The sequence below is a fragment of the Carlito syrichta genome, unplaced genomic scaffold (genome assembly GCF_000164805.1).
Source record: "Carlito syrichta isolate Samal-C Ts95f unplaced genomic scaffold, Tarsius_syrichta-2.0.1 Scaffold303007, whole genome shotgun sequence".
NCBI classification, from domain to species: domain Eukaryota; kingdom Metazoa; phylum Chordata; class Mammalia; order Primates; family Tarsiidae; genus Carlito; species Carlito syrichta.
The window spans coordinates 63,012-83,105 of NW_007247103.1; the positions used below are offsets into that span (position 1 = coordinate 63,012).

The 20,094-nt window shown below is 43.0% G+C and overlaps 1 protein-coding gene across 3 annotated transcripts in view; it reads right to left on the reverse strand.

The window, feature by feature from the left end:
* Window positions 1-20,094, reverse strand: part of CUNH20orf194 (chromosome unknown C20orf194 homolog) — a 141,554-nt gene that overhangs the window by 53,177 nt on the left and 68,283 nt on the right. For 2 of the 3 annotated variants that reach the window (XM_021712002.1, XM_008057408.2), the window contains 9 exons: window positions 13,880-13,961; window positions 12,922-12,958; window positions 9,648-9,735; window positions 8,372-8,448; window positions 6,176-6,220; window positions 5,746-5,791; window positions 2,657-2,768; window positions 1,557-1,627; window positions 295-345 (listed from right to left, as the gene is read on the reverse strand). In XM_021712002.1, the coding sequence (XP_021567677.1) occupies window positions 295-345; window positions 1,557-1,627; window positions 2,657-2,768; window positions 5,746-5,791; window positions 6,176-6,220; window positions 8,372-8,448; window positions 9,648-9,735; window positions 12,922-12,958; window positions 13,880-13,961 (609 nt within the window). The remainder of the gene's footprint in view (window positions 1-294; window positions 346-1,556; window positions 1,628-2,656; window positions 2,769-5,745; window positions 5,792-6,175; window positions 6,221-8,371; window positions 8,449-9,647; window positions 9,736-12,921; window positions 12,959-13,879; window positions 13,962-20,094) is intronic. The other variant, XM_008057407.2, reaches the window with a different exon arrangement.

A 20,094-nucleotide genomic window follows, 5' to 3' on the forward strand; every position in this document is an offset into this window, starting at 1 on the left:
GCCTCGACCTGCTGGGCTCCGGCGATTCTTCCGCTTCAGTCTTCCAAATAACCGGAATTACAGGCATGTGCTACCACCCCCGGGCTGATTTTTTGATTTATTGTAGAGATGAGGTCTTGCTGCCCAGGCAGGTCTCGAACCCGCGGGCTCAGGCAATCCACTCACCTCGGCCTCCCAAAGGCGCGGGATTACAGGCTGAGCCATAGAGCCCGGCTGAAATATTTTAAATGACCTTTATACATTGCTTACATCTTATTTTGATATGATGTTAACACTGAGAAGAAGGATGCTTACCCTTACTGCTTGCTGGGTTTTCTCAGACAGTTTTACTTCATTATCTTCCACCTGTGCCCAAAAGGAATGCAGCTTTTCAGTTGACTACCTCAAGGGTAAAACACAGCTAGGTCTCCCTACCATGTTAAATATTCCCACACTAGACAGTCTCTCTGTCATGCCCAGGTCCAGTGCTCTTGGGCCCTGACATAGCTGGCAGAGTCAGCTGCTGGCCACCAGGACTCAGACCCCAAGGCCATGGTGGACTCTCTCACTGGACCTGAGGTCCAGCTAGTGAACTTATGACACATGGAGAAGTGTCAGTCTCCACTTACATTTCACCTCAGAGAAAAACAACTGTTTTTAGAGGCGGAGGAAAGAGAACACACTAAAAAATTTCAAAGGGTATGTTCTCATTTAAACATGCTCATGTTGGAGGATGTCTCTTGATCTTCCCTATCCAGGTCAGACTGTAGAAACAGAATAAAACAGATTCTAAAATAGGTACTTAGATCATTTTCAGACCTACTGCTGTCATATGTATTTCTTATGTTCCAAGGCACCAGTTTCAGAATATGTCCCCCTGAGAAAAATGGGACTTTTCTATATGTGTGCAGCAGCCACCCTGAGCAGACAAGGAAGCCACAGGGTCCACTTCTATCTGTGTGACCTTGGACAGGTTGTTCAGTTTCTAAGCCTCAATTTCTCACCTGTAAAATGAGGGTACTAATTTCTTCCTTTCATAAAATTTTTTTGAGTTAGGTTCTTACTCTATTGCCCAGGTTGGAGTGCAGTAGCACGCTCATGGCTCACTGCAGCCTCGATCTCCTGAGCTCAGGTGATTCTTTCACCTTATCCTTCCAAGTAGCTGGGCCTAGAGGTGCGTGCCACCAAGTCCAGCTCATTTTTTTTTCTTTTCTTTTTTTTAGATGAGGTCTCGCTTTGTTGCCTAGGTTGGTCTCGAACTTCCAGGCTCAAGGGATCCTTCCACCTCGGCCTCCCAAAGTGCTGAGATTATAGGTGTGAGCCACAATGCCTGGCCTCCCGATTTAATAGAGACCCAGATAACTTACATCCTTTCTTTTGAAACTCTTCCAAAATTATTAGAGTTAAACGAGCTAGATTAGTTTGTATAAAGAGAAAGGGCTGAGATAAAAACTTCCATTCTTGCAGAACATCTAGCTCAGGGTCAGACCTCCCACCAGGGGCCCAATGAAGAGCCTCTGCCTCAAATGTTCTCCCCAATTTCTTCCTGTTTAGGTCCACTTCTACTTGATACTAACCAGCCAGGAGCAGAATCTGGGTACAGCAGCCGTCAGGACTATGGAGCTGGTTTCTGTGGTAACAGTGCCATCTGTAGGAAAACCACAGACATGCCAGTTACTGCCCACGCCCCAGTTCACTTTTCAGGACCTTCGGGTAAATGCCCTTCCCCTCTCAGGAACAAGGGATCCTCTTATTAGTACACAGATTCTGATGCCCTCAGAAAATGAAAACTTCCTTAGCTGATAGAGAGACCAATCAGGGGATGGAGAAAAGTTTCCTTATGTGATTAACTTCAGTGTTTTTCAGAACAAATAGAAACATTTAAATGAAGAGTTCTGGAAATTAATCCTTCTGACCTACACCTTTCATTTTCATCAAATAGTACAGATACAACAGATATAAATATTAAAAATCAGAATGTTATCAGTCTCATTCTACCAGTCCTGAATATTATCATTCTCTAGAATGTTTTGCCAAAATAAAGAATGGGTAAAGAATGGTATCTGTTGTTTCAAATTGCTTCTCTTGGTTACTTGTGAGGCTGCATATCTTCATTTATATGTATTCCCCCTCTTTTTTGCTTTCTACATCTGTAAACTGCCTGTTTATATTTTTGCCTATTTTATCATTGAGTAGCTTATCTTTTTCTTATTAATTTGTAAGAGTTCTTATTAATTTGTAAATTAGGCTATATTTTATCATGTGTTCTAATATTTTCAGTTTATTGCTAGTCTTTTACTTTAGTTTATAATTTTTTTTATTTTTTTTTGAGTTGGAGTCTCTCTCTGTTGCCACGCTGGACTGGCACGCTCATGGCCACTGCAGCCTCAACCTGCTGGGCTCATGTGATCCTTCTGCCTCAGCCTTCTAATTAGCTGGAACTACAGGCATGTGCCACCATGCCCAGTTAATTTTTTGAGTTATTGTAGAGATGAGATCTCACTAATTTACCCAGGCTGGTCTCGCACCCATAGGCTCAGGCAATTCTTTCACCTTGGCCTCCCAAAGTGCTAGGATTATAGGTGTGAGCCACCGCGCCTGGCCCACTTTAAAATTTATTTTACCAAAAAGAAAAAAAGGTTTCAAGATTTGCTTTCCAAAGATCACATAAACTTACCCTTTTCTTTAACCAAGATCTGAGATGTCAAAAACGATTCTGAGAAAACCACAGATCCTAAGCACCCCTTTCCTCCCAGCAAGTCAGGAATGTCATAGACAGTCATACAAGCCTATATCAAATGAGAAAGCAGAGTTAGACAGTTGCCTGCCCAAAACCTTCAGGGAGAGATCCAAAAGAAAGAGATCACAAAATACCATGAAATACTGTTGTGGCACATGGCAAAAGAGAGTGGCATCGGAGAGTTTCTTAAAAAAAACTGGAGTTATCTTAAATACATGTCTGAATTGGGGATGACTTTAGGATTGTCCAGGCTTCCCTGCAATTGCTCCTTGATCCAAGACACGTTTGGGCTAGAAAGACAGTATCTTTTTGTTCCTACAAGTTCCCTCAAATTGCTTACCCTTTTTAAGAGGCAACATGCCAGTCTTCCTTCCTAACCTTGACTGATTCTAGCCTAGGAGAGTGGGAGGTGTCTCCTCTGGGCTCCCAAACACTCACACACCCCTAACATCCCCTCCTTGCTACACGTCACCAACTCCTTTGGTTTGGGCTTGAGCTCTGACAAGCCTGGAAAGGTGGTCACTTCTTTTGATAAGTATGTCTTCATGGATATTTTTAGATACATGTCAACATCTGCAAATGTTCCTTTAAGTACAAAGATTAAAAGAAAGGTATTCAAGCTTTTATGGCCAAGACAAATAAAAATAGAGACTTCAGTAACCTGGACACAAAATTAGAGCAACTCAAAGAAAGCTCCTGAGTCACTGGTAAGAATGACCTAATTTATCAGCTAAAAACTAGTGAAAACAAAACAATTTTAGGGAGAATTCAGCAGAAAAAACATAGAAAATGGTGCCATCCAACACTAGAGTCTGGGATGGGCAGGAAGATCTGGTGAAGGACATGGAATGAGTAGCACCAGGAGTCGTTTAGGGGCCCATTCCCTCCTCGCCTGAGCATCACTGAGTGGTGGCTGGTGGTACACAGCTCCTGAAGCTAAGTTCATTGTCATACACTGTTGTCCTAGTCTGGGACCCCATACACCCCTCAGGAAAGAGAAAAAGACCTGGGGCTCTTGAAGGAATTGATGAATTCTCAAATATAAAAATAAAGAGGGCAGAAAGGTTGAAAAGGAAAAACCACAGTTAAAGTTGAAGTCCTTGTACTTCCACACTGTTAGGATATACAAAGTAACAAGCAAACTTTTATATATGGTTAACTTTTTGATTAGGTTTGAAAGTTGGAAGATTTATCTAAAGCTGTCTCAAAGAATTTTGAGCATCTGAAGACATACCACCCTCCTGGGCTACAAGGTCCCTCTTAAGTGACAATGGGAATCCTACTTCTTTGGTTCCAGATCAATCATGTAGACAGATCCTGTGGGTTCCTGATCCTTCACTTTCATATTTGGCCATATTGAGGAAGGGGAGAGAGGACACTGAAAGGAACACACATAGCCTTTATTGGACACTTGCTACATAGTTCCCACCATGTGGCAAGGGGAGAGAATCATCTCTGTCTGGATGAGAGGACCGGATTTAGACAGAAAACATCAATTTCCTATTTCCCTAGCAATGCATACTTAACACAAGAGTATGATTCTACTAGACTCCTAGTCACCTACTATTGTACCAGAGTATCTTCCAAAGCACTGCACAAGAGTCCATGGAGAGAAGTCAGGGACTCAAAGTCTAATAAGATATAAAGTATTGTTGCCTACATATCAGAAAGCATTTCCCAATGTCTTAATGATGTGATGAAAAAGTCTAAATTAGTTCTAAAGAACACCAACACAAAGTGCTGACAGGAGCAGGAATATTATAAAAATATAAATTACTTACAACCTTAAAACAATTACCCTTCTTACACTATTATTTGTGGCAGGAACTTTGAGTTGCTTTTCTAAAGATGAGGAGGAGGAGGTTGCATTTGTACCCAGTCATCCATAGCTGCCCACCCAGATCCCTATGACCAGAGCTCGATGAAACTAAGGCTCAGACAGTGGTCACAAAACAGACTGAAGCTGTAACTTATGCCTATACGCTATACCCTCAGTCTTGGCTGGATATCCACCATCCCCTCACGCGCTGTCGGTCAACCCTCTTCACTCAGAGAGTTAAGTGGAAGACTCAGCCTGTGGCTGAAAGCAACTGGCCGACAAATTCTGGTGCTCTCAGGCCATGCCATGCCATCCCACACCCCAGGAACCAGTATTTTGGTGTATCTCCAAGCAATTCCCCTGGTCTATTAGTGTGGCCCCAGCACATGGCTTGGAAAGCTCTGCTCTGACTATCCTACTTCACAGAGACCCAGATCCCTGTTGATTCTTATTTAATTATATGCTACTTAACAACAGGGATATCTTCTTAGAAATGCATTGTTAGGTGATTTCACTGTTGTGTGAACATCACAGAGTATACTTACACAAACCTAGATGGCACAGCCTTCTACACGCCTATGTTATATGGTATAGCCAGTATATTATTTCTAGGCTGCAAACTTGTATAGCATGTTACTGTACTGAACATTGTAGACAACTGTAACACAATGTATGTGTATCTTAATATAGAAAAGGTACAATAAAATATGGTATTATAATCTTATGGGACCACTGTCGTATAAGTGGCACATTGTTGACCAAAATGTCATTATATGGTGCATGACTGTAGTTAATTTTTCCCAGGTTTTTGTTTAGAGCATCAATGCAGGCCTTGACAAAGAAGTCACTGAAAACTTGTTGGTTTGTTGGTCAAGGCAGGCTTATCCTCAGCTCATATTTCCACATGAGGTCAGAGTAATCTGAGCTGCTTGTAGGAAGGCTTTATAACCTCAAAAAGAGGTGCTCTCCACCTCTCAGCTAAGAGTCTGGACCCTGGGGAAACCTAAGCATGGGAGTGTGGATGTGGGTGGGCCTGGCACAGCTGCCTGGCACCCTCAGAAAGCACAGGACCACCACTGCCACAACTAAAAGTCCTAAGGACAGACCAGTTTCTTCAGGTACGGGGTGGGCTGCCCAAGATCCCTCCCATTCCCACTCCCTCTACAGGCAATTTCCAGCCCAGCTGACCAGTAACAGCTCTGCTTACCGTCTTCACAAAAGATAGGCTATCTTCACTATCCAGAGGCACAATTCTAGGAAAGGAAAGAGATAGGAGAGACACATGTTAAAGAGTTTTGAACTGTACAGAAAATTACCATGTTTTCTTTTTTAACTTGGCAATGACATTTCACAGACTCAGATTTCTCTTAGGGATTTTCAAAACACTGGGTTGCATGTATGTAGAATTAGTATGTTGGCCACTACAGTGAATATGTCCACCCCACTCCTGCCCCTTGGCCTTTCAGTGGGAAGCATTCTGGGTGCTGGAACTCTGCTGAGCACAGCCAGGTCAAGCCCAAGCCTGGAGTGATGTCACTGCCAGGTGTAGAACTGTAAGAAGCCATCCATGCCAGCAGCCTCTCCTCTCTTTATGTTCCTAAAACTTGCTCCATGTGAGGATGCAATCATATACTTACCTTCCTTGGTTATTCACAGCATGTATATGAAAAGTCATCTTAGAGCTGTAGACCAAAACCAAAATAAAACAACAATCAGTCTGCTCTTGCTTTCCAGACACTTGCTTGTGCAGCATGCCTGCTCAGGACTTTCAAGGCCACCCAGTGAGGTGTTTGTCATCCTTGCTTTACACAGATCTACCTTAGATATTTTAGATACTTGTCCCAGGGTCCCACACCATCAGCAGGTATGGGGCCAGTGTCTGACTCTAGTCATGGCCCTGCCTCTGTACAAAGTCCTCAGAGCTACCTTGACTCCTAGACCACAGCAGGAGAGAACGACATAACAGGACTGTTGCCCATAGCAGACTGGAAGTAACCCTCCATTGCCTGCTCTGAACCCAAGCACAGGTCATGGTTCTGGTACTCACAGTCAACTTCTGTGGAGCCATGGGCAGGGTCAGACCTTCAGAGCCGAGGAATATCCAGAAAACCCTTTTGGCTTACTTCAAATTGCATAAATTTAATTTTTTGCTTTAACCAGTACTGCTTAGTCACACACTAACTTCCTGTCTGCATTCATGATTCCTTGTTTCCTCCCCTCTTGGGGGAAAAAAGATCTGCTAATTTAATGCAACTTAAAGGTCTTCAGTAAAGTGACCTTTGTGATGGGGAGGGGGTGGGGCTCTAGGTGGAGGACTGGCCCCGGGGACATTCTCCTCCCATTGCCTGGTGTTTTTTCCTTGTGTCTTCCTCCAGCCAGGCCTAGGAGACTTTGAGATTGAGAGGGAGTCTGCCCCGGAGGAGGCTGAGTGGTCTAGGCAAAGGCCAGGGAAAGGAGGAATGGAATGACTATGCCAGCCATGTTGATGGTAACATAGAAGACTTCCCTGTGACAGCAGTTATCATTTAATGCCCAATCACTCTACAAGGCAGGTAGCTGAGGAAGCAGATGCAGAGAGTTCCCTATTTTGCCCAAGGTCATTTAGCTACAAAGTGAAGGAGCTTCAGTTCTGCCAGAAACAGACAGCTCAGGGTAGCACAAGGCCTTAAACCTCCTCTATTCCTTCCCTTTCATGGTCATAGCAACAAGACACGGAAGACCCAGGAGAAAGGAGACCTGAAGCAAGACTAAAGCCTTGCACCACGGGTTCTGGTTCTTTCCTCCATTCCTGGAGCTGCAGCAATAGAATTCTTCTTGTTAGACCAATTGGCTTATTTTTCTTTTTTTTGAGTTGTCCAGGCTGGAGTACAATAGCACACTCATGGCCACCGTAGTCTCGACCTGCTGGGCTCAGGTGATCCTTCCACTTCAGCCTTCCAAGTAGCTGAAACTACAGGCACACACCATGCCCAGCTAATTTTCTGATTTATTGTAGAGATGAGGTCTCGCCAAGTTGCCCAGACTGGTCTCGAACCCACGTGCTCAGGCAATTCTCTCACCTCAGCTTCCCAAAGTGCTGGGATTATAGGCGTGAGCCGCTGTGCCCAGCCGGCTTATTTTTCATAGGCTGCTTCTTATGACCCAGGGTTGTAGATGTAAGAAAATTGGGACCTAGAGCTAGGGGTACCATAGGATGCACCCCAGAAGTATTCTTAAATACATTTCCTGGTACTGGTATCCTGTGTATCTTTTCCATAAAAGTGCATGAAGTGGTCCTCCATGTGGGACAGTGGATTAAATAGACTGCGTTCAGGAATATTTAGCAATGGACAAAGACCCACTGTGATGTGCTCAGAGAAGTGATAGGAGATCACCAGGAAACCAGAATCGCAGACTATCTAGAGCCTGAGACATGGCCAGGATCTAGGTCTCTACCATCTGGGAGACAAACGAGGCCCAGGGCGCGTCTCTTCTAAGCAGTGACTATCCCCATGCCCCGGGCCCTTACTCCTATAAATCTCCCCACTTGGGCTCTCAGCCTCACCTTACGTTGGAACCCAAGCCTGTCAGGTCTCCTCTGATTCTGGTGCTCATCTGCCTCAAATTCTAGCTTCAGAACACGTGTGTGACACTTTCTCATACAGTTCCTCGATTTTGGCTCCTTGCCTTCTCACATAAAGGCTGGATCAAGAATGACTCTTCTTCATACATCCCACTACTTTACGGAAACACTTCTCAAAGGGGAAATGAAACACATATTACAGGGGACAAAAGAGTCTTTTTAAAAACAAACATAAAAAATTTGCTAATAAAAAATATCAGCCATTGCTTACCGCAGGGCTGCCTTAAACTGAATCAACTCAAAGGAATCTAACCCAGATCCCAGGGTCTGCTCTGCTACCTCCTTGGCCTGAAAATCAACAACAAGATGGAGACAGTTAGCTTTCATAGCAGGAAAAAGTACTCACATCACTGATAGGAAGGGCCCTCCTAATGCTTGGCCAGGAGCACACCATGCCCTTCCCCTTTATGTGACTACTTTGCGGCCGTCAGCAGGTGTAAGGGACAGCATTATGTTGAGAGAAACAGATGCTTGCTTTCTCCAGTCTGGCTTCACAGGACAAAACTGCTTTCAGGCAGGTGGGAACTGGAACCTGATCCGCCAGAGAGATGTGACCAGCTGGGATGACGGCCGTGGAATGTGAGGTCTAGAAAAGTACTTTCTCCTCCCCTTTCCCCTGGCTCTAAGAGTTTCGGCCAGAAGCTAAGAATATCTAAATAGCCAGAGTTAACAAAAAATCAACTGAAAAACCAGCGTGTGAGAACTGACACTGAAAGAAACCCCACTGCCTTTCATAAGCCTTCTGCCATATAGCAGCTAAAGGGCTGAGAAATCCTGTGTCAGTACCAGGGACACAAGTCAGTGAGGAAGGGAAATGGCGAGGAGCTGGTAACTACGGCTACAGTCTCTCTGATATCTACATCATACACAACCTTTCCAATGTCAAATGCTTCCTTCAGGAAAGGTCCTATTGGCATTGGGAGGCATCAAGCCGACTCTTCTCCTCTCCTTACTGGGTCAGATATAGGAATCCAACTCAGCAGGGCAGGTTAACCGCAAAACAGCAAGGAAGATAACAGTCAGAGAACGAGAACACAAGTTCTTGTCTAGGAAAGGCAAGTCAGATTTTCTAATCTTTAGCTGTTTTTTTAAACACAGATTTATAGGAAATCAAACTATGTAGAGCTCAAAACAAGCTTACCTAACTTTATTAAAATTCATAGTAGAATACTCTATTTTCCTTTTTTTTTAGCTTTTAAAAACCATTTTAAGGTATTAAACAAAACAATGTGCTACAGAATAATTTTTCGTTAACACAACTAAATATCTACAAAGAAGCGTTGATTAGTTGTCATTCATAAGACAACAGCAGCATGGTCACAGCAGCAGAAGCTCAGTGCTCTAAAGGCATCTCTCTGCTTGGTGCCAAAGAGGCCCAAGCTCACACAAAAGTGAGTACTGCAAAGTGTACAAAGAATAAACAAATGAATAGGATGTTTTACATTAAAATAACAACCACGGAAACAGAAACATGGTATTTAAATTACCTTTGTTAGACTGGAAGTTTTAGCGTAACATGCAATGCCAGCCAAAACAGCCTCAATAACAGCAGCATATACCTGGGACAAGAGCCTACTTTAAAAACAAAAAAATAAAGGTTAACACTACAGCACCAAGGAGTTCTTCAAAAGCTGCATGCACATAAATCACAGTATCTAAGAAACAGATTTTTAAACAGGATGAGAGAAGTGCAAAATGGAACAAAAGTGATTTATAAACCTTTGAAGAGTCAAGCATTTGGCTTGATTTATACCTTTCTCTTGTTAAATCATCTTAAGAAAAGCCAGCTCTTTTGAACTCTGCTCCAAAGACCATCCCTCCCTGTTTGTGACTAAACAGAATAGGACTATGTGCAGGAGCAGCTAGCCACTGACCAGGAAGTCCTTCAGTGTTACAATACAGACTTGCTGCTTTTCCAGGGACCAACTGCACCATACCTTCATGTCATCTCCTCACTAGACCTGCTCAATGCTGGCTGCTACTGGAATCACAGGTGGAAGACCTCAGGTGGCAAGAGAGATTACCTGATTCAAGAGAGGCTGAGTTCTACTTAAATTCAAATTAAACAGCTGCAGACCCCTTTCCAAGCAGCTTGCCTGCTCTAGAGAACAAAGCATGCTTCTGGGTAGATCTCTGACTTTCCCCCAAATCTTGCTCTTTTCCTCTGGCGTCTCACTTCCCAAAGTCATTATAAGAAGGTTTTTCTCTTCGCCAGACTGGGATTGCTATGAGGTCCCTAAAAGATCCAAGTCTGGTTCCCTCGACATTTGAGGCTGGATAATTCCTTGCTTTAGGCTTTGTCCTGTGCGTTGTTGAATGTACAGCAGCATCCCTGATCTCTAACCACTACTTGTTGATAGCATCTCTCAGTTATGACAATCAAAAATGTCTCTAGGCCAGGCATGGTAGCTCACACCTATAATTCCAGCACTTAGGGAGGCCAAGGTGGGATGATAACTGAGGCCAGGAGTTTGAAACAAACCTGGGCAACACTGTAAGACCCTGTTCTCTACAAAATAAATAAAAAAAAAATAAGCCATGCATGGTGAGGTATACCTGTAGTCCTAGCTACTTGGAAGGCTGAAGCAGGAGTATTGCTTCAGACCATGAGTTTGAGGCTGCAGTGAGCTATGATTGCACCACTGCACTCCAGCCTGGGCAACAGAGCAAAATCTGTCCCCCAAAAAAGAAAAAAAAACTCTCAAAATCTTGCCAATGTAAGGTGGGAGAATGGCCCTTGGTTGAGAACCACCGCTTTAGGGGAAGGAGACCCAGGTTTTTCTTAGGACACTTGCAGAGGGAAGGCCTGCAAGGCAAGGGAAGATGCCTGGCAAGGAACTGACAAGGTCTCACCTAAGAATGTGTCTATTTTTAAGCCTGTGAAACTCTTGTAAGAGGTAAAGGAAGGCAGTAGGCGTTTGAGGGCAGGAAAAACAGAAATGATCTGGTCTAATCCTTTCATCTTATAGAAGCAAGTAGGTCCTCTGGGGGTGGAATAAGTTGTCTAAGTCCAAAGAATATTCATGGCAGACTCAAATTCAGATCGCTCTAAACCTGGTACTTTTCCACTGTGCCACAACACAATGTCATCTCCACTTCCTCTTTGGCGGCTGCCCCACACCTCTATATTGCAGGTAAGAGATTTGAGTTGAGTTGAAGAAAAAAAAAGGACAGAGAGTTCACTGAACAAAAACAACAGCTCCAAGGATCAACATATTCTGAAACCTGCTAGTCAGGCTGGGACAGAGGGTACATCCTGGAAGGAAAGGGGCCTGGCAGGGACACTGTCAATGAGACTGGCCCCTTTTGGCTGAGACCAGAATCCTCTACACCTTGACACTAAGGGTGAAGTTTTATGAAGACCAACCCCAAAGACATGTAAAGCTTCCCCAGCTATCTACCCTTCCCCAGCTGATTCAAATATCACTAGTACCAGCACTGGTCAGACCGCCTCCTCACTTGGCCTTTTTCTGTACTAATCCTCAGATAAGAGCTCAATACACAAGCCACCTAGTCACTGACCCATAAAATGGCCTGGATGGCACTGCTGTCACCTTCACCAGGACTTCACAAAGCCCAAGTTCCATGGGATCTGTGAGTTGGTAAATCTTCCAGTGTAGACCCAGGAATCCCTTAATACCAGCCCCTGATGCAGGGAACCAATGGATCTGATTTTGGCAAGTTGTCTAAGGATCCAGAATGAGGATTCAGGGCAGTGGTTAAGCACCACTGGCATGGAAGCACAAGCAGGCACAAGGCAAGACGACACCCATCAACACATGAGAAAACAGTTGACTTGTTGTGAAGGAAACCCACAGAAAAACTATATACACATTATGATTACAGCTGCATAAAACCTTAATGAATAAGTTTTTCAAAAGCCTAGAAAGATATACATTAGGATACTAATGGGTTGTGCCAGAGAGGAATTATAGCTGATCTTTTCTCTATTTCCATATTTTCGGCAGTGTGATTATATTACATGTATTTTATCTTCCCCAATACAGCTTTGTGAGTCTTACCCTAGAAACTCTGATTCTGGGATTGGGCCTGGGGAAGCTATATTTTAAAGAGACCTGAGATAATCCTTTGTGGACTGTCACTCCTGGCCATTGGGAAGCATTGGCCTAGACCCTACCAGTTTATGCTACAGCACTGAATTAGGTAATAATGGATCTCTATTGTACCCATATTTCTGAAACAGGATGCTTTTCGGAATTAAACAGTTTCAGCATGAGTTTATTTCCTGTCTTTGGCTTTCTGCTATATGTGAAGGGAGACAAGTCAATACTAGGTAAGACCTTTCTAAGGTTTACATAGCCTGGGTTTAGATACTAGCTCTGTTCCAAAGGCCTGAATGTCAAGTCCAGAGAAAATATTCCTCAGACCAGATGGGGTTTCACATGGATTCTCCCAGATTTACAGGATGTTTTAGTCTTAGAAAAGCCTTCAATTAAAAAAATGCATTATGTAGAAAACATATTAAGGGGAGTTACATTATATAAATTATATGTACATATATAAATTATATAAATGGGTGTGCAGGTAGGAAGTCTCTGAATTCTGGAGGAAGGAGCAGATGGCAAAGCTGGCAGGGTCCTCTAGCCTGAATTCCAAGCTGAGAGAAACTTGGGAAACTACACTGCAGTGTTTGCGTCATAAACCAGATGTCTTATCACTGCTGATCTCAAAAGGGAATAGACATGACAGGCACAAATGAGTAACTCAACTTTGTATAAGAAAAAAAACCTGAAGGCTTACATTTGTTCAGTTTTCTTGGGCAGTTTGCTGTCATCGCCTGTGAAAGAACACCATGTAAGAATGTGACAAGAGCACAGGATATGCAAGCACCTTCACTTTACAAGGAAGTTTGAAATACTTAATTTACGTCAAAGGTGTCCTCAAGAACTACATTTCTTTTAAGTTAAATACGGTACAAGTACCACCAACGGTGGGACCTGGTTTCTCCCAGCATCCTCCGAGACCCTTACCCCTGACATTTCTCACTTTTACAATGCACTCAGCATCAGCACCAAACACCAAGAAGACATACGGAATCTTAGACTCTGGAACGTCTTTCCTTTTTTTTTTAAACATTGGGCAATAATACACAGGCTCAGTTCTACCTCTTTACCTCCTTAACTACCTGACTCAAGTCATGCTTCTTTCCAGAGTTTCCTGGATTATTTAACAAGACTCAGGAGAAACCCTGGCTTCTGATGTTCTCTCCTTGGTGTAGCAGCACTGAGACCTGTATTCATTCTAGAGGCTCTTCTCTGTGTCTCTTTGGATGCCTGCGGCTTCAAGCAGACCAGTCAGCTCAGCCTTTCTGGATGGCCCCACAGCATGTTCCTAGCACCTGGGCACCCTTCTATCATGGCCTGTTCTCACTTTCCTCACACACACAGTTGGGTGGGCACCTGGCTGAAACATTCAAACTCCCACTACAGAACACACCTCCTGTTATCTCAAACTAGGTGTTATTCATCTTTGCCTTCCCTCCAACACTGGGCACAGGATCTTACACATGGTTAGACTTAATATTCGTTGAACCAATAGTTTTCCTCTTGAAATACATTCTGTGAGAAATGTGTTACGACACTTAAACTCTCCAGCTGGAATCAGAAAGGGAGCAGGAGGCCCACAGATTGGATTTCACCAGCTTCTGAGCAAACCATTCATTAGACAAATTGATGAGAAGATGACTTCAGAGACTTACCCAAGTAAGGAACATGAGTAGCTCCAAAAAAGAATGTTCTCGAGCAAGCAAGTGGTCCCTTTGGCGACACACACTGTGCTACCTGAACGTCAGAAAAAAATAAAAATAAAAAGGAGCAGGAACTTAGGTGGGTATTACTAGAACAAAAAGTATACAGTTAATAGAAATAAATTTTACTTTACCAAAACTGATTTTTTTTTTTTGAGTAGGAGTCTCACTTTTTTGCCCAGGCTGGAGTGCAGTGGTACACTCACTGCCACTACAGTCTCAACCTGCTGGGCTCAGGCAATCCTCCCGCTTCAGCTTTCCAAGTAGCTGGAACCAGAGGCGTGCACCACCATGCCCAGCTAATTTTTAAATTTTATTGTATAGACGAGGTCATGTTGCCCAGACTGGTCTCAAACCAGTGCTAAAGCAATCCTTTTGCCTCTACCTCCCAAAGTGCTGGGATTATGGGTGTGAACCACCGCACCCAGCCTGATTTATTATTTTTTAAAGACATAGGATAGGGGAGGCCAGGCTCAGTGTCTCACGCCTGTAATCACAGCACTTTGGGAGGAGGAGGTGAGAGGATTGCCTGAGCCTGCAGGTTCGAGACCAGTCTGAGTAACATGGCAAGACCTCGTCTCTACAATAAATAAAAAAATTAGCTGGGTATGGTGGCACACACCTGTGGTCTCAGCTACTTGGAAGGCTGTGGTTGAAGGATTGCCTCAGCTCAGCAGGTTGAGGCTGCGGGGGCTGTGAGCAGTGTGCCACTGCCCTCCAGCCTGGGCGACAAAGTGAGACTCTGATTAAATAAATAAATAAATAAATAAAGACATGGAGAAAAGAGCACCTTTAATTCTTTTTTCCAAAGGTATCTTTCACACGTTGTGTACATATGCATGTGTGTTTTTGTGTGAGCACATACATGTGTGTGTATTTTAAACCTTGGCTATATCACACGATTGCCATTGGGTCCTCAGTCAGCCCAGGTTGCTAATTAATTCACTACTCAGAAGGAAAAAAGAGGCTATGTGTTTGGGTTTTGACTGCAGTAGTATCCAGTCCAGAGCTTTCAGTGACGACCCTGGCTGACAAGACAGGCAGTGGTGTGGAGTAGCTACAAACTCAGAAAGGAGGTGCTACCCAGTCCCCACCTTTATTTGTATTTCATCTCTGTACAGAGTTCTGCAGAAGAGAAAATAAGTTCCTCTAGGTTTTTCAACTGTTATTCTTCTTTTCTGTTAAGATGTGTATTGCAACAGATGGATGTCCTTTTTTTTTTTTATTGAAAAGTAATACATTTTTACATGTGGTAAAAAAAAAAAAACAAAACATGTAAACATTTCAAATTCCCACAGGATTCTAAATCTGTACTCACAGTGGGAGCCCTCAGCCTGGACCATCGAGAGCTGCTCAGGGGGTACCTGATGAGAACCGAGTCAGGGCTATCTCTGAACCTTGTCTCTGGCCCTGACCCCTCCCACCATGGCATGCTTCTCCCACCCCAGGCATACGTTGTTCTGAGCAAAGCAGAGTGAATATCATTCTGACGGTAGAAGCAAGAAGCCACACTCAGCAACGTGCTCTGGAGGAATTTTCCATAAAGGACAGTCATTGCATGGGGACAGAGAATATATCCAAGCATCCCCAAATGTCTTTCCGCAATCTGCATTTAAATGCTGATCATTTTTTGGTTTTGTTTTCTTGTAGGCTTCAATTCTAAACAACTTATTATGGCCTTGTTCACTTTCTTATTTCTTATGTTCTAGTGGGTTTGTGATTAGACACAGCTTCCAACACAATGCCTCATAACGTCTATACATCATACTTGTATAAGCCGTTTGCTGTTTTCACAGCTTCTTTGGGTTAATGCAACTGTCCCTACTAATGCTTCAGGCAAGACCGTGGGAAACCATTATCTGGGTGAGGAAACCAAGCCCCTAGTGAGAATTCATGATTTGCCAAGGCCAGGCAAGTAAGAGGTATTTCTTAATAAATGTTTGTTGAATGAATTTCTACTAGAGTTTATGAAATGACATTCACTGATTCTTTTCTTCTGAGTATAAAAGTAACATATGCTCATCACCAAGATTGTAAAATATCAGAAATATACAAAGAAAAAAATTAAAGTCACTTGCCAGTCCAACCACACAAAAAAATTTGTTTATATTTTCTTCCAGTTCTTTTTCAAGACTTCTGTACATGTTAAGGTCACAATGAAAATACCACTTTGTATTTTGCACATTTTCATTGAAATTGTATCAAGATAATTTTTATGAGTTGCTAGATATTTTTGAAGTCAACATTTAATGACCTCCTTAATAATAGTCATCAGAGAGGTAAACCATAATTCATTGATTCATTTTCCTACTGTTATACATTTAAGTTGCCTCTATTTTTTTTTATCGATATTTTTTATTTTGATATTGTGGGGTACAGTTAAGGGTTAGGTATACAAATATGCTTCATTCAGGACCCCTTGTTGATAACAGATGTCTCCCCGTCTCCAGACAGATGTTTACTACCATTAGTCCCAGGATGTCCTTTTTTCTTTTGAAAATCCAACATCTCATGAGGGTTCCTGAGACAATTAGGTACAAAATGCAAAAATGCCACCACAAGAACTAGAGGAACAGAAATGAGAACAATATATAAAAAATATCCGGCCGGGCTTGGTGGCTCAGCCTGTAATCCCACGCTTTGGGAGGTGAGTAGATTGCCTGAGCCCACGGGTTCGAGACCCGCCTGGGCAACTTGGCAAGACCTCATCTCTACAATAAATCAAAAAATTAGCTGGGCATGATAGCGCGCCCGTAGTTCCAGCTACTTGGAAGGTTGAGCAGAAGGATCGCTGGAGCCCAACAGGTCAAGGCTGCGGTGGCTGGGAGCGTGCCACTGCACTCCAGTCTGGGAGACAGAGTGAGACTTCAACTCAAATATATATATATATATATATATTAGGTACAAAATGCAAAAATGCCACCATAAGAACTAGAGGAACAGAAATGTACATATAGTGCCCGGGCTCGGTGGCTCAGCCTGTAATTCCAGCACTTTGGGAGGCCAAGGTGAGTGGATTGCCTGATCCCACGGGTTCAACACCAGCCCGGGCAACTTGGCAAGACCTCATGTCTACAATAAAATAAAATAAAAAATAGCCAGGCATGGTAGCACGCATCTGTAGTTCCAGCTACTTGGAAGGCTGAGGTGGAAGGATCGCTGGAGTACAGAATGTTGATGCTGGGGAGCCATGAGCGTGTGTGCCACTGCACTCCAGCCTGGGCAAAGGAGTGAGACTCTAACTCAAAAAAAGTAAAATAAAAAGCTAAATATGACACAACTATCCCTCCCTTCTATTTTACTCCACTGTTTAAGAAAGCTATACTACATGGCATTTTTTAGTATTATGAATCCAAGTTACAGATTTGAAGTGAGAACTGTGACTAACCTATAATTCACTGTAGTGAAAGTGATCAATCTTGCCATGACACAACAAAAACTTATGATTTTTTGTTTGTTTGTGGTTGTGTTTCTCCATTTACTGCTATTTGTATACTGAAAACTAAAATTGAGAAAACTTTAAATATTTGCTTAATGAATGTATTTCTAAAAGTTGGTTAATATGTATATTTCCTCAATTAAGATATGTTTCTTGGATTTCCAAATTTCCCTTACTAAAGGTTGTTTTATTTTATTACTATCATTTTTTTTTTTTTAGTTGAAATCTCACTCTGTCACCCAGCCTGGAGTGCAGCGGCATGCTCATGGCCACTGCAGCCTCGACCTGCTGTGCTCAGGCAATCCTTCTGTCTCAGCCTTCCAAGTAGCTGGAACTACAGGAGTGTGCCACCACGCCCAGCCAATTGTTTGATTTACGGTAGAGATGCGGTCTCAACAAGTTGCCCAGGTTGGTCTTGAACCCCTGAGCTCAGGCAATTCTCTCGCCTCCACCTCCCAAAGAGCTGGGATTACAAGCGTGAGCCACCGTTCCTGGCTACTAAAGGTTTTTTTAAGGTGCCAATTGTTTCAAACCACTTCCTTAGGTCATGTCATACATTTGAGTAGGCACATACTAATTCAAATTTACTGACTTTTACCTAAAAAAAATAAACTGGTACAGTAGAATTTACACATGTAATGTAAAACTGTTAAAAAATAATCTGGGTTTGCATGTTTTACATAATACTTTTACATTTGTGAATCATTCACAAATGGCACAGAAATGGAAGAGGGTGACTATGTTACTTTGGAATACAGCTAAAGAGACAAGGTCAAACCTAGGGCCCCTCAACCTCAGGACCAGATTTCAGGGAAGTGCCTTGGCTTCACTGGGTTCCATGTTTATAAAAGAAAGATACGGGCCAGGCACTGTGGCTCACGCCTATAATCCCAGCACTTTGGGAAGCCAAGGTGAGAGGTTTACCTGAGCCCACAGGTTCGAGACCAGTCTGGGCAACTTGGCGAGACCTCATCTCCACAATAAATCAAAAATTAGCCAGGTGTGGTGGCACAGGCCTACAGTTCCAGTTGGAAGGCTGAGGCGGAATAATCACCTGAGCCCAGCAGGTTGAGGCTGTGGTGGCCATGAGCATGCCACAGCACTCCAGCGTGGGCGACAGAGTGAGACTCCAACTCATAAAAAGAAAGATATGACAATGCTTGCCAGTTTATTACAAAAAGCTGTATAAAGAACCTAATTTTTAAAAAAATAATAAGCTTTTTTTTTTAAGAGAAATTTTAGGTTTATAGAAAACTGAACTGAAAGTACAGAGTTCCCACATACTTCCTTCTCATTCCTCCAGGTTTCTCCTATTATTTACATCTTGTATTAGGATGCTACATTTGTTACAATGGACAAATACATTATTACTAACTAAAGTCTACAGTTCACATTAGGGTTCATGCCATGCTGTACATCTGTGGGTTTTCACAAATGTGTAATGACATACGTCCATCATGACTGTACCACACAGGAGAGTTCCACTGCTCTAAACATCCTCTGTACCCCACTTGATCTCCTTGCCCTCCTTCTTCCAAACCCCTGGCAACTAGTAATCTTTTAACCAGCTCCAGGGTTGGTTTCCAGTTGGAGTGATACAGCATGCAGACTTTTCAGATTGGCTTTTTTCACTTAGCAATATGCATGTAAGGTTACACCACGTCTTTTTTTTTTTTTTTGGCAGAAATTTGTACTTTAATACCTTCACTTCCACAGATACAGGAAATGAACCTCAATTAGAGCAATACAGCAGAGTAAAACCACAAAACCTTTTATGACAAACTTTTCTTACTGGTTACAGTAGCTCCCGTCATCTGTGATTTTATTTTCTGTGGTTTCAGTTACCTATAATCAACCATGGCCCAAAAATATTAAATGGAAAATTCCAGAAATGAACAATTTACCAGTTTTAAATTGCACAACATTCTGAGTAATATGATAGACTCTCTTGCTGCCCCACTTCATTCTACCCAATATGTAAATCATCCCTCTGTTGTGTGTTCACAGTGTATATGCTACTCAACCTATACAATGTAATTATATTGGAGAAAAAGTACATATAGGGTTTGGTACTATCTGTGGTTTCAGGCATCCACTGGGGGTCTTGGAACAGATTCCTCACAGTTAAGAGGAGACTTACTGTGTTAAACTTAATAGAGGGCTATATCTTTTTCTTTTTTTTGAGTTGGAGTCTCACTCTTGTAGCCCAGGCTGGAGTGCAATGCCATGCTCACGGTCACCGCACCCTTGACTTACTGGGCTTAGGCAATCCTTCTGTTTTCAGCCTTCCAAGTAGCTGGAACTACAGATGCATGCCACCGTGCCCAGCTAGTTTTTGTGATTTATTGTAGAGGCGAGGTCTCACCAAGTTGCCCAGGTTTGTCTTGAACCCCCAGGCTCAGGAAATCCTTTCGCCTCGGCATCCCAAAGTGCTGGGATTAAAGGCTGAGCCACCGCGCCCAGCCAGCTATATCTTATATCCTTTATCCCCTGCAAATACTTATCTCAGGCAAAAATGGATTTATTTCATTCATGATTGGATTTTCTGGGAAGTAGCCTACTGTAGTTATTTTGTGTCATTGACTAAATGAGAGCTATGTGGTTTTTAAACCCCAGGCCTAGCCAGGCTCGGTGGCTCAGCCTATAATCCCAGCACTTTGGGAGGCTGAGGTGAGTGGACTGCCTGAGCTCGCGAGTTCGAGACCCGCCTGGGCAACTTGGCAAGACC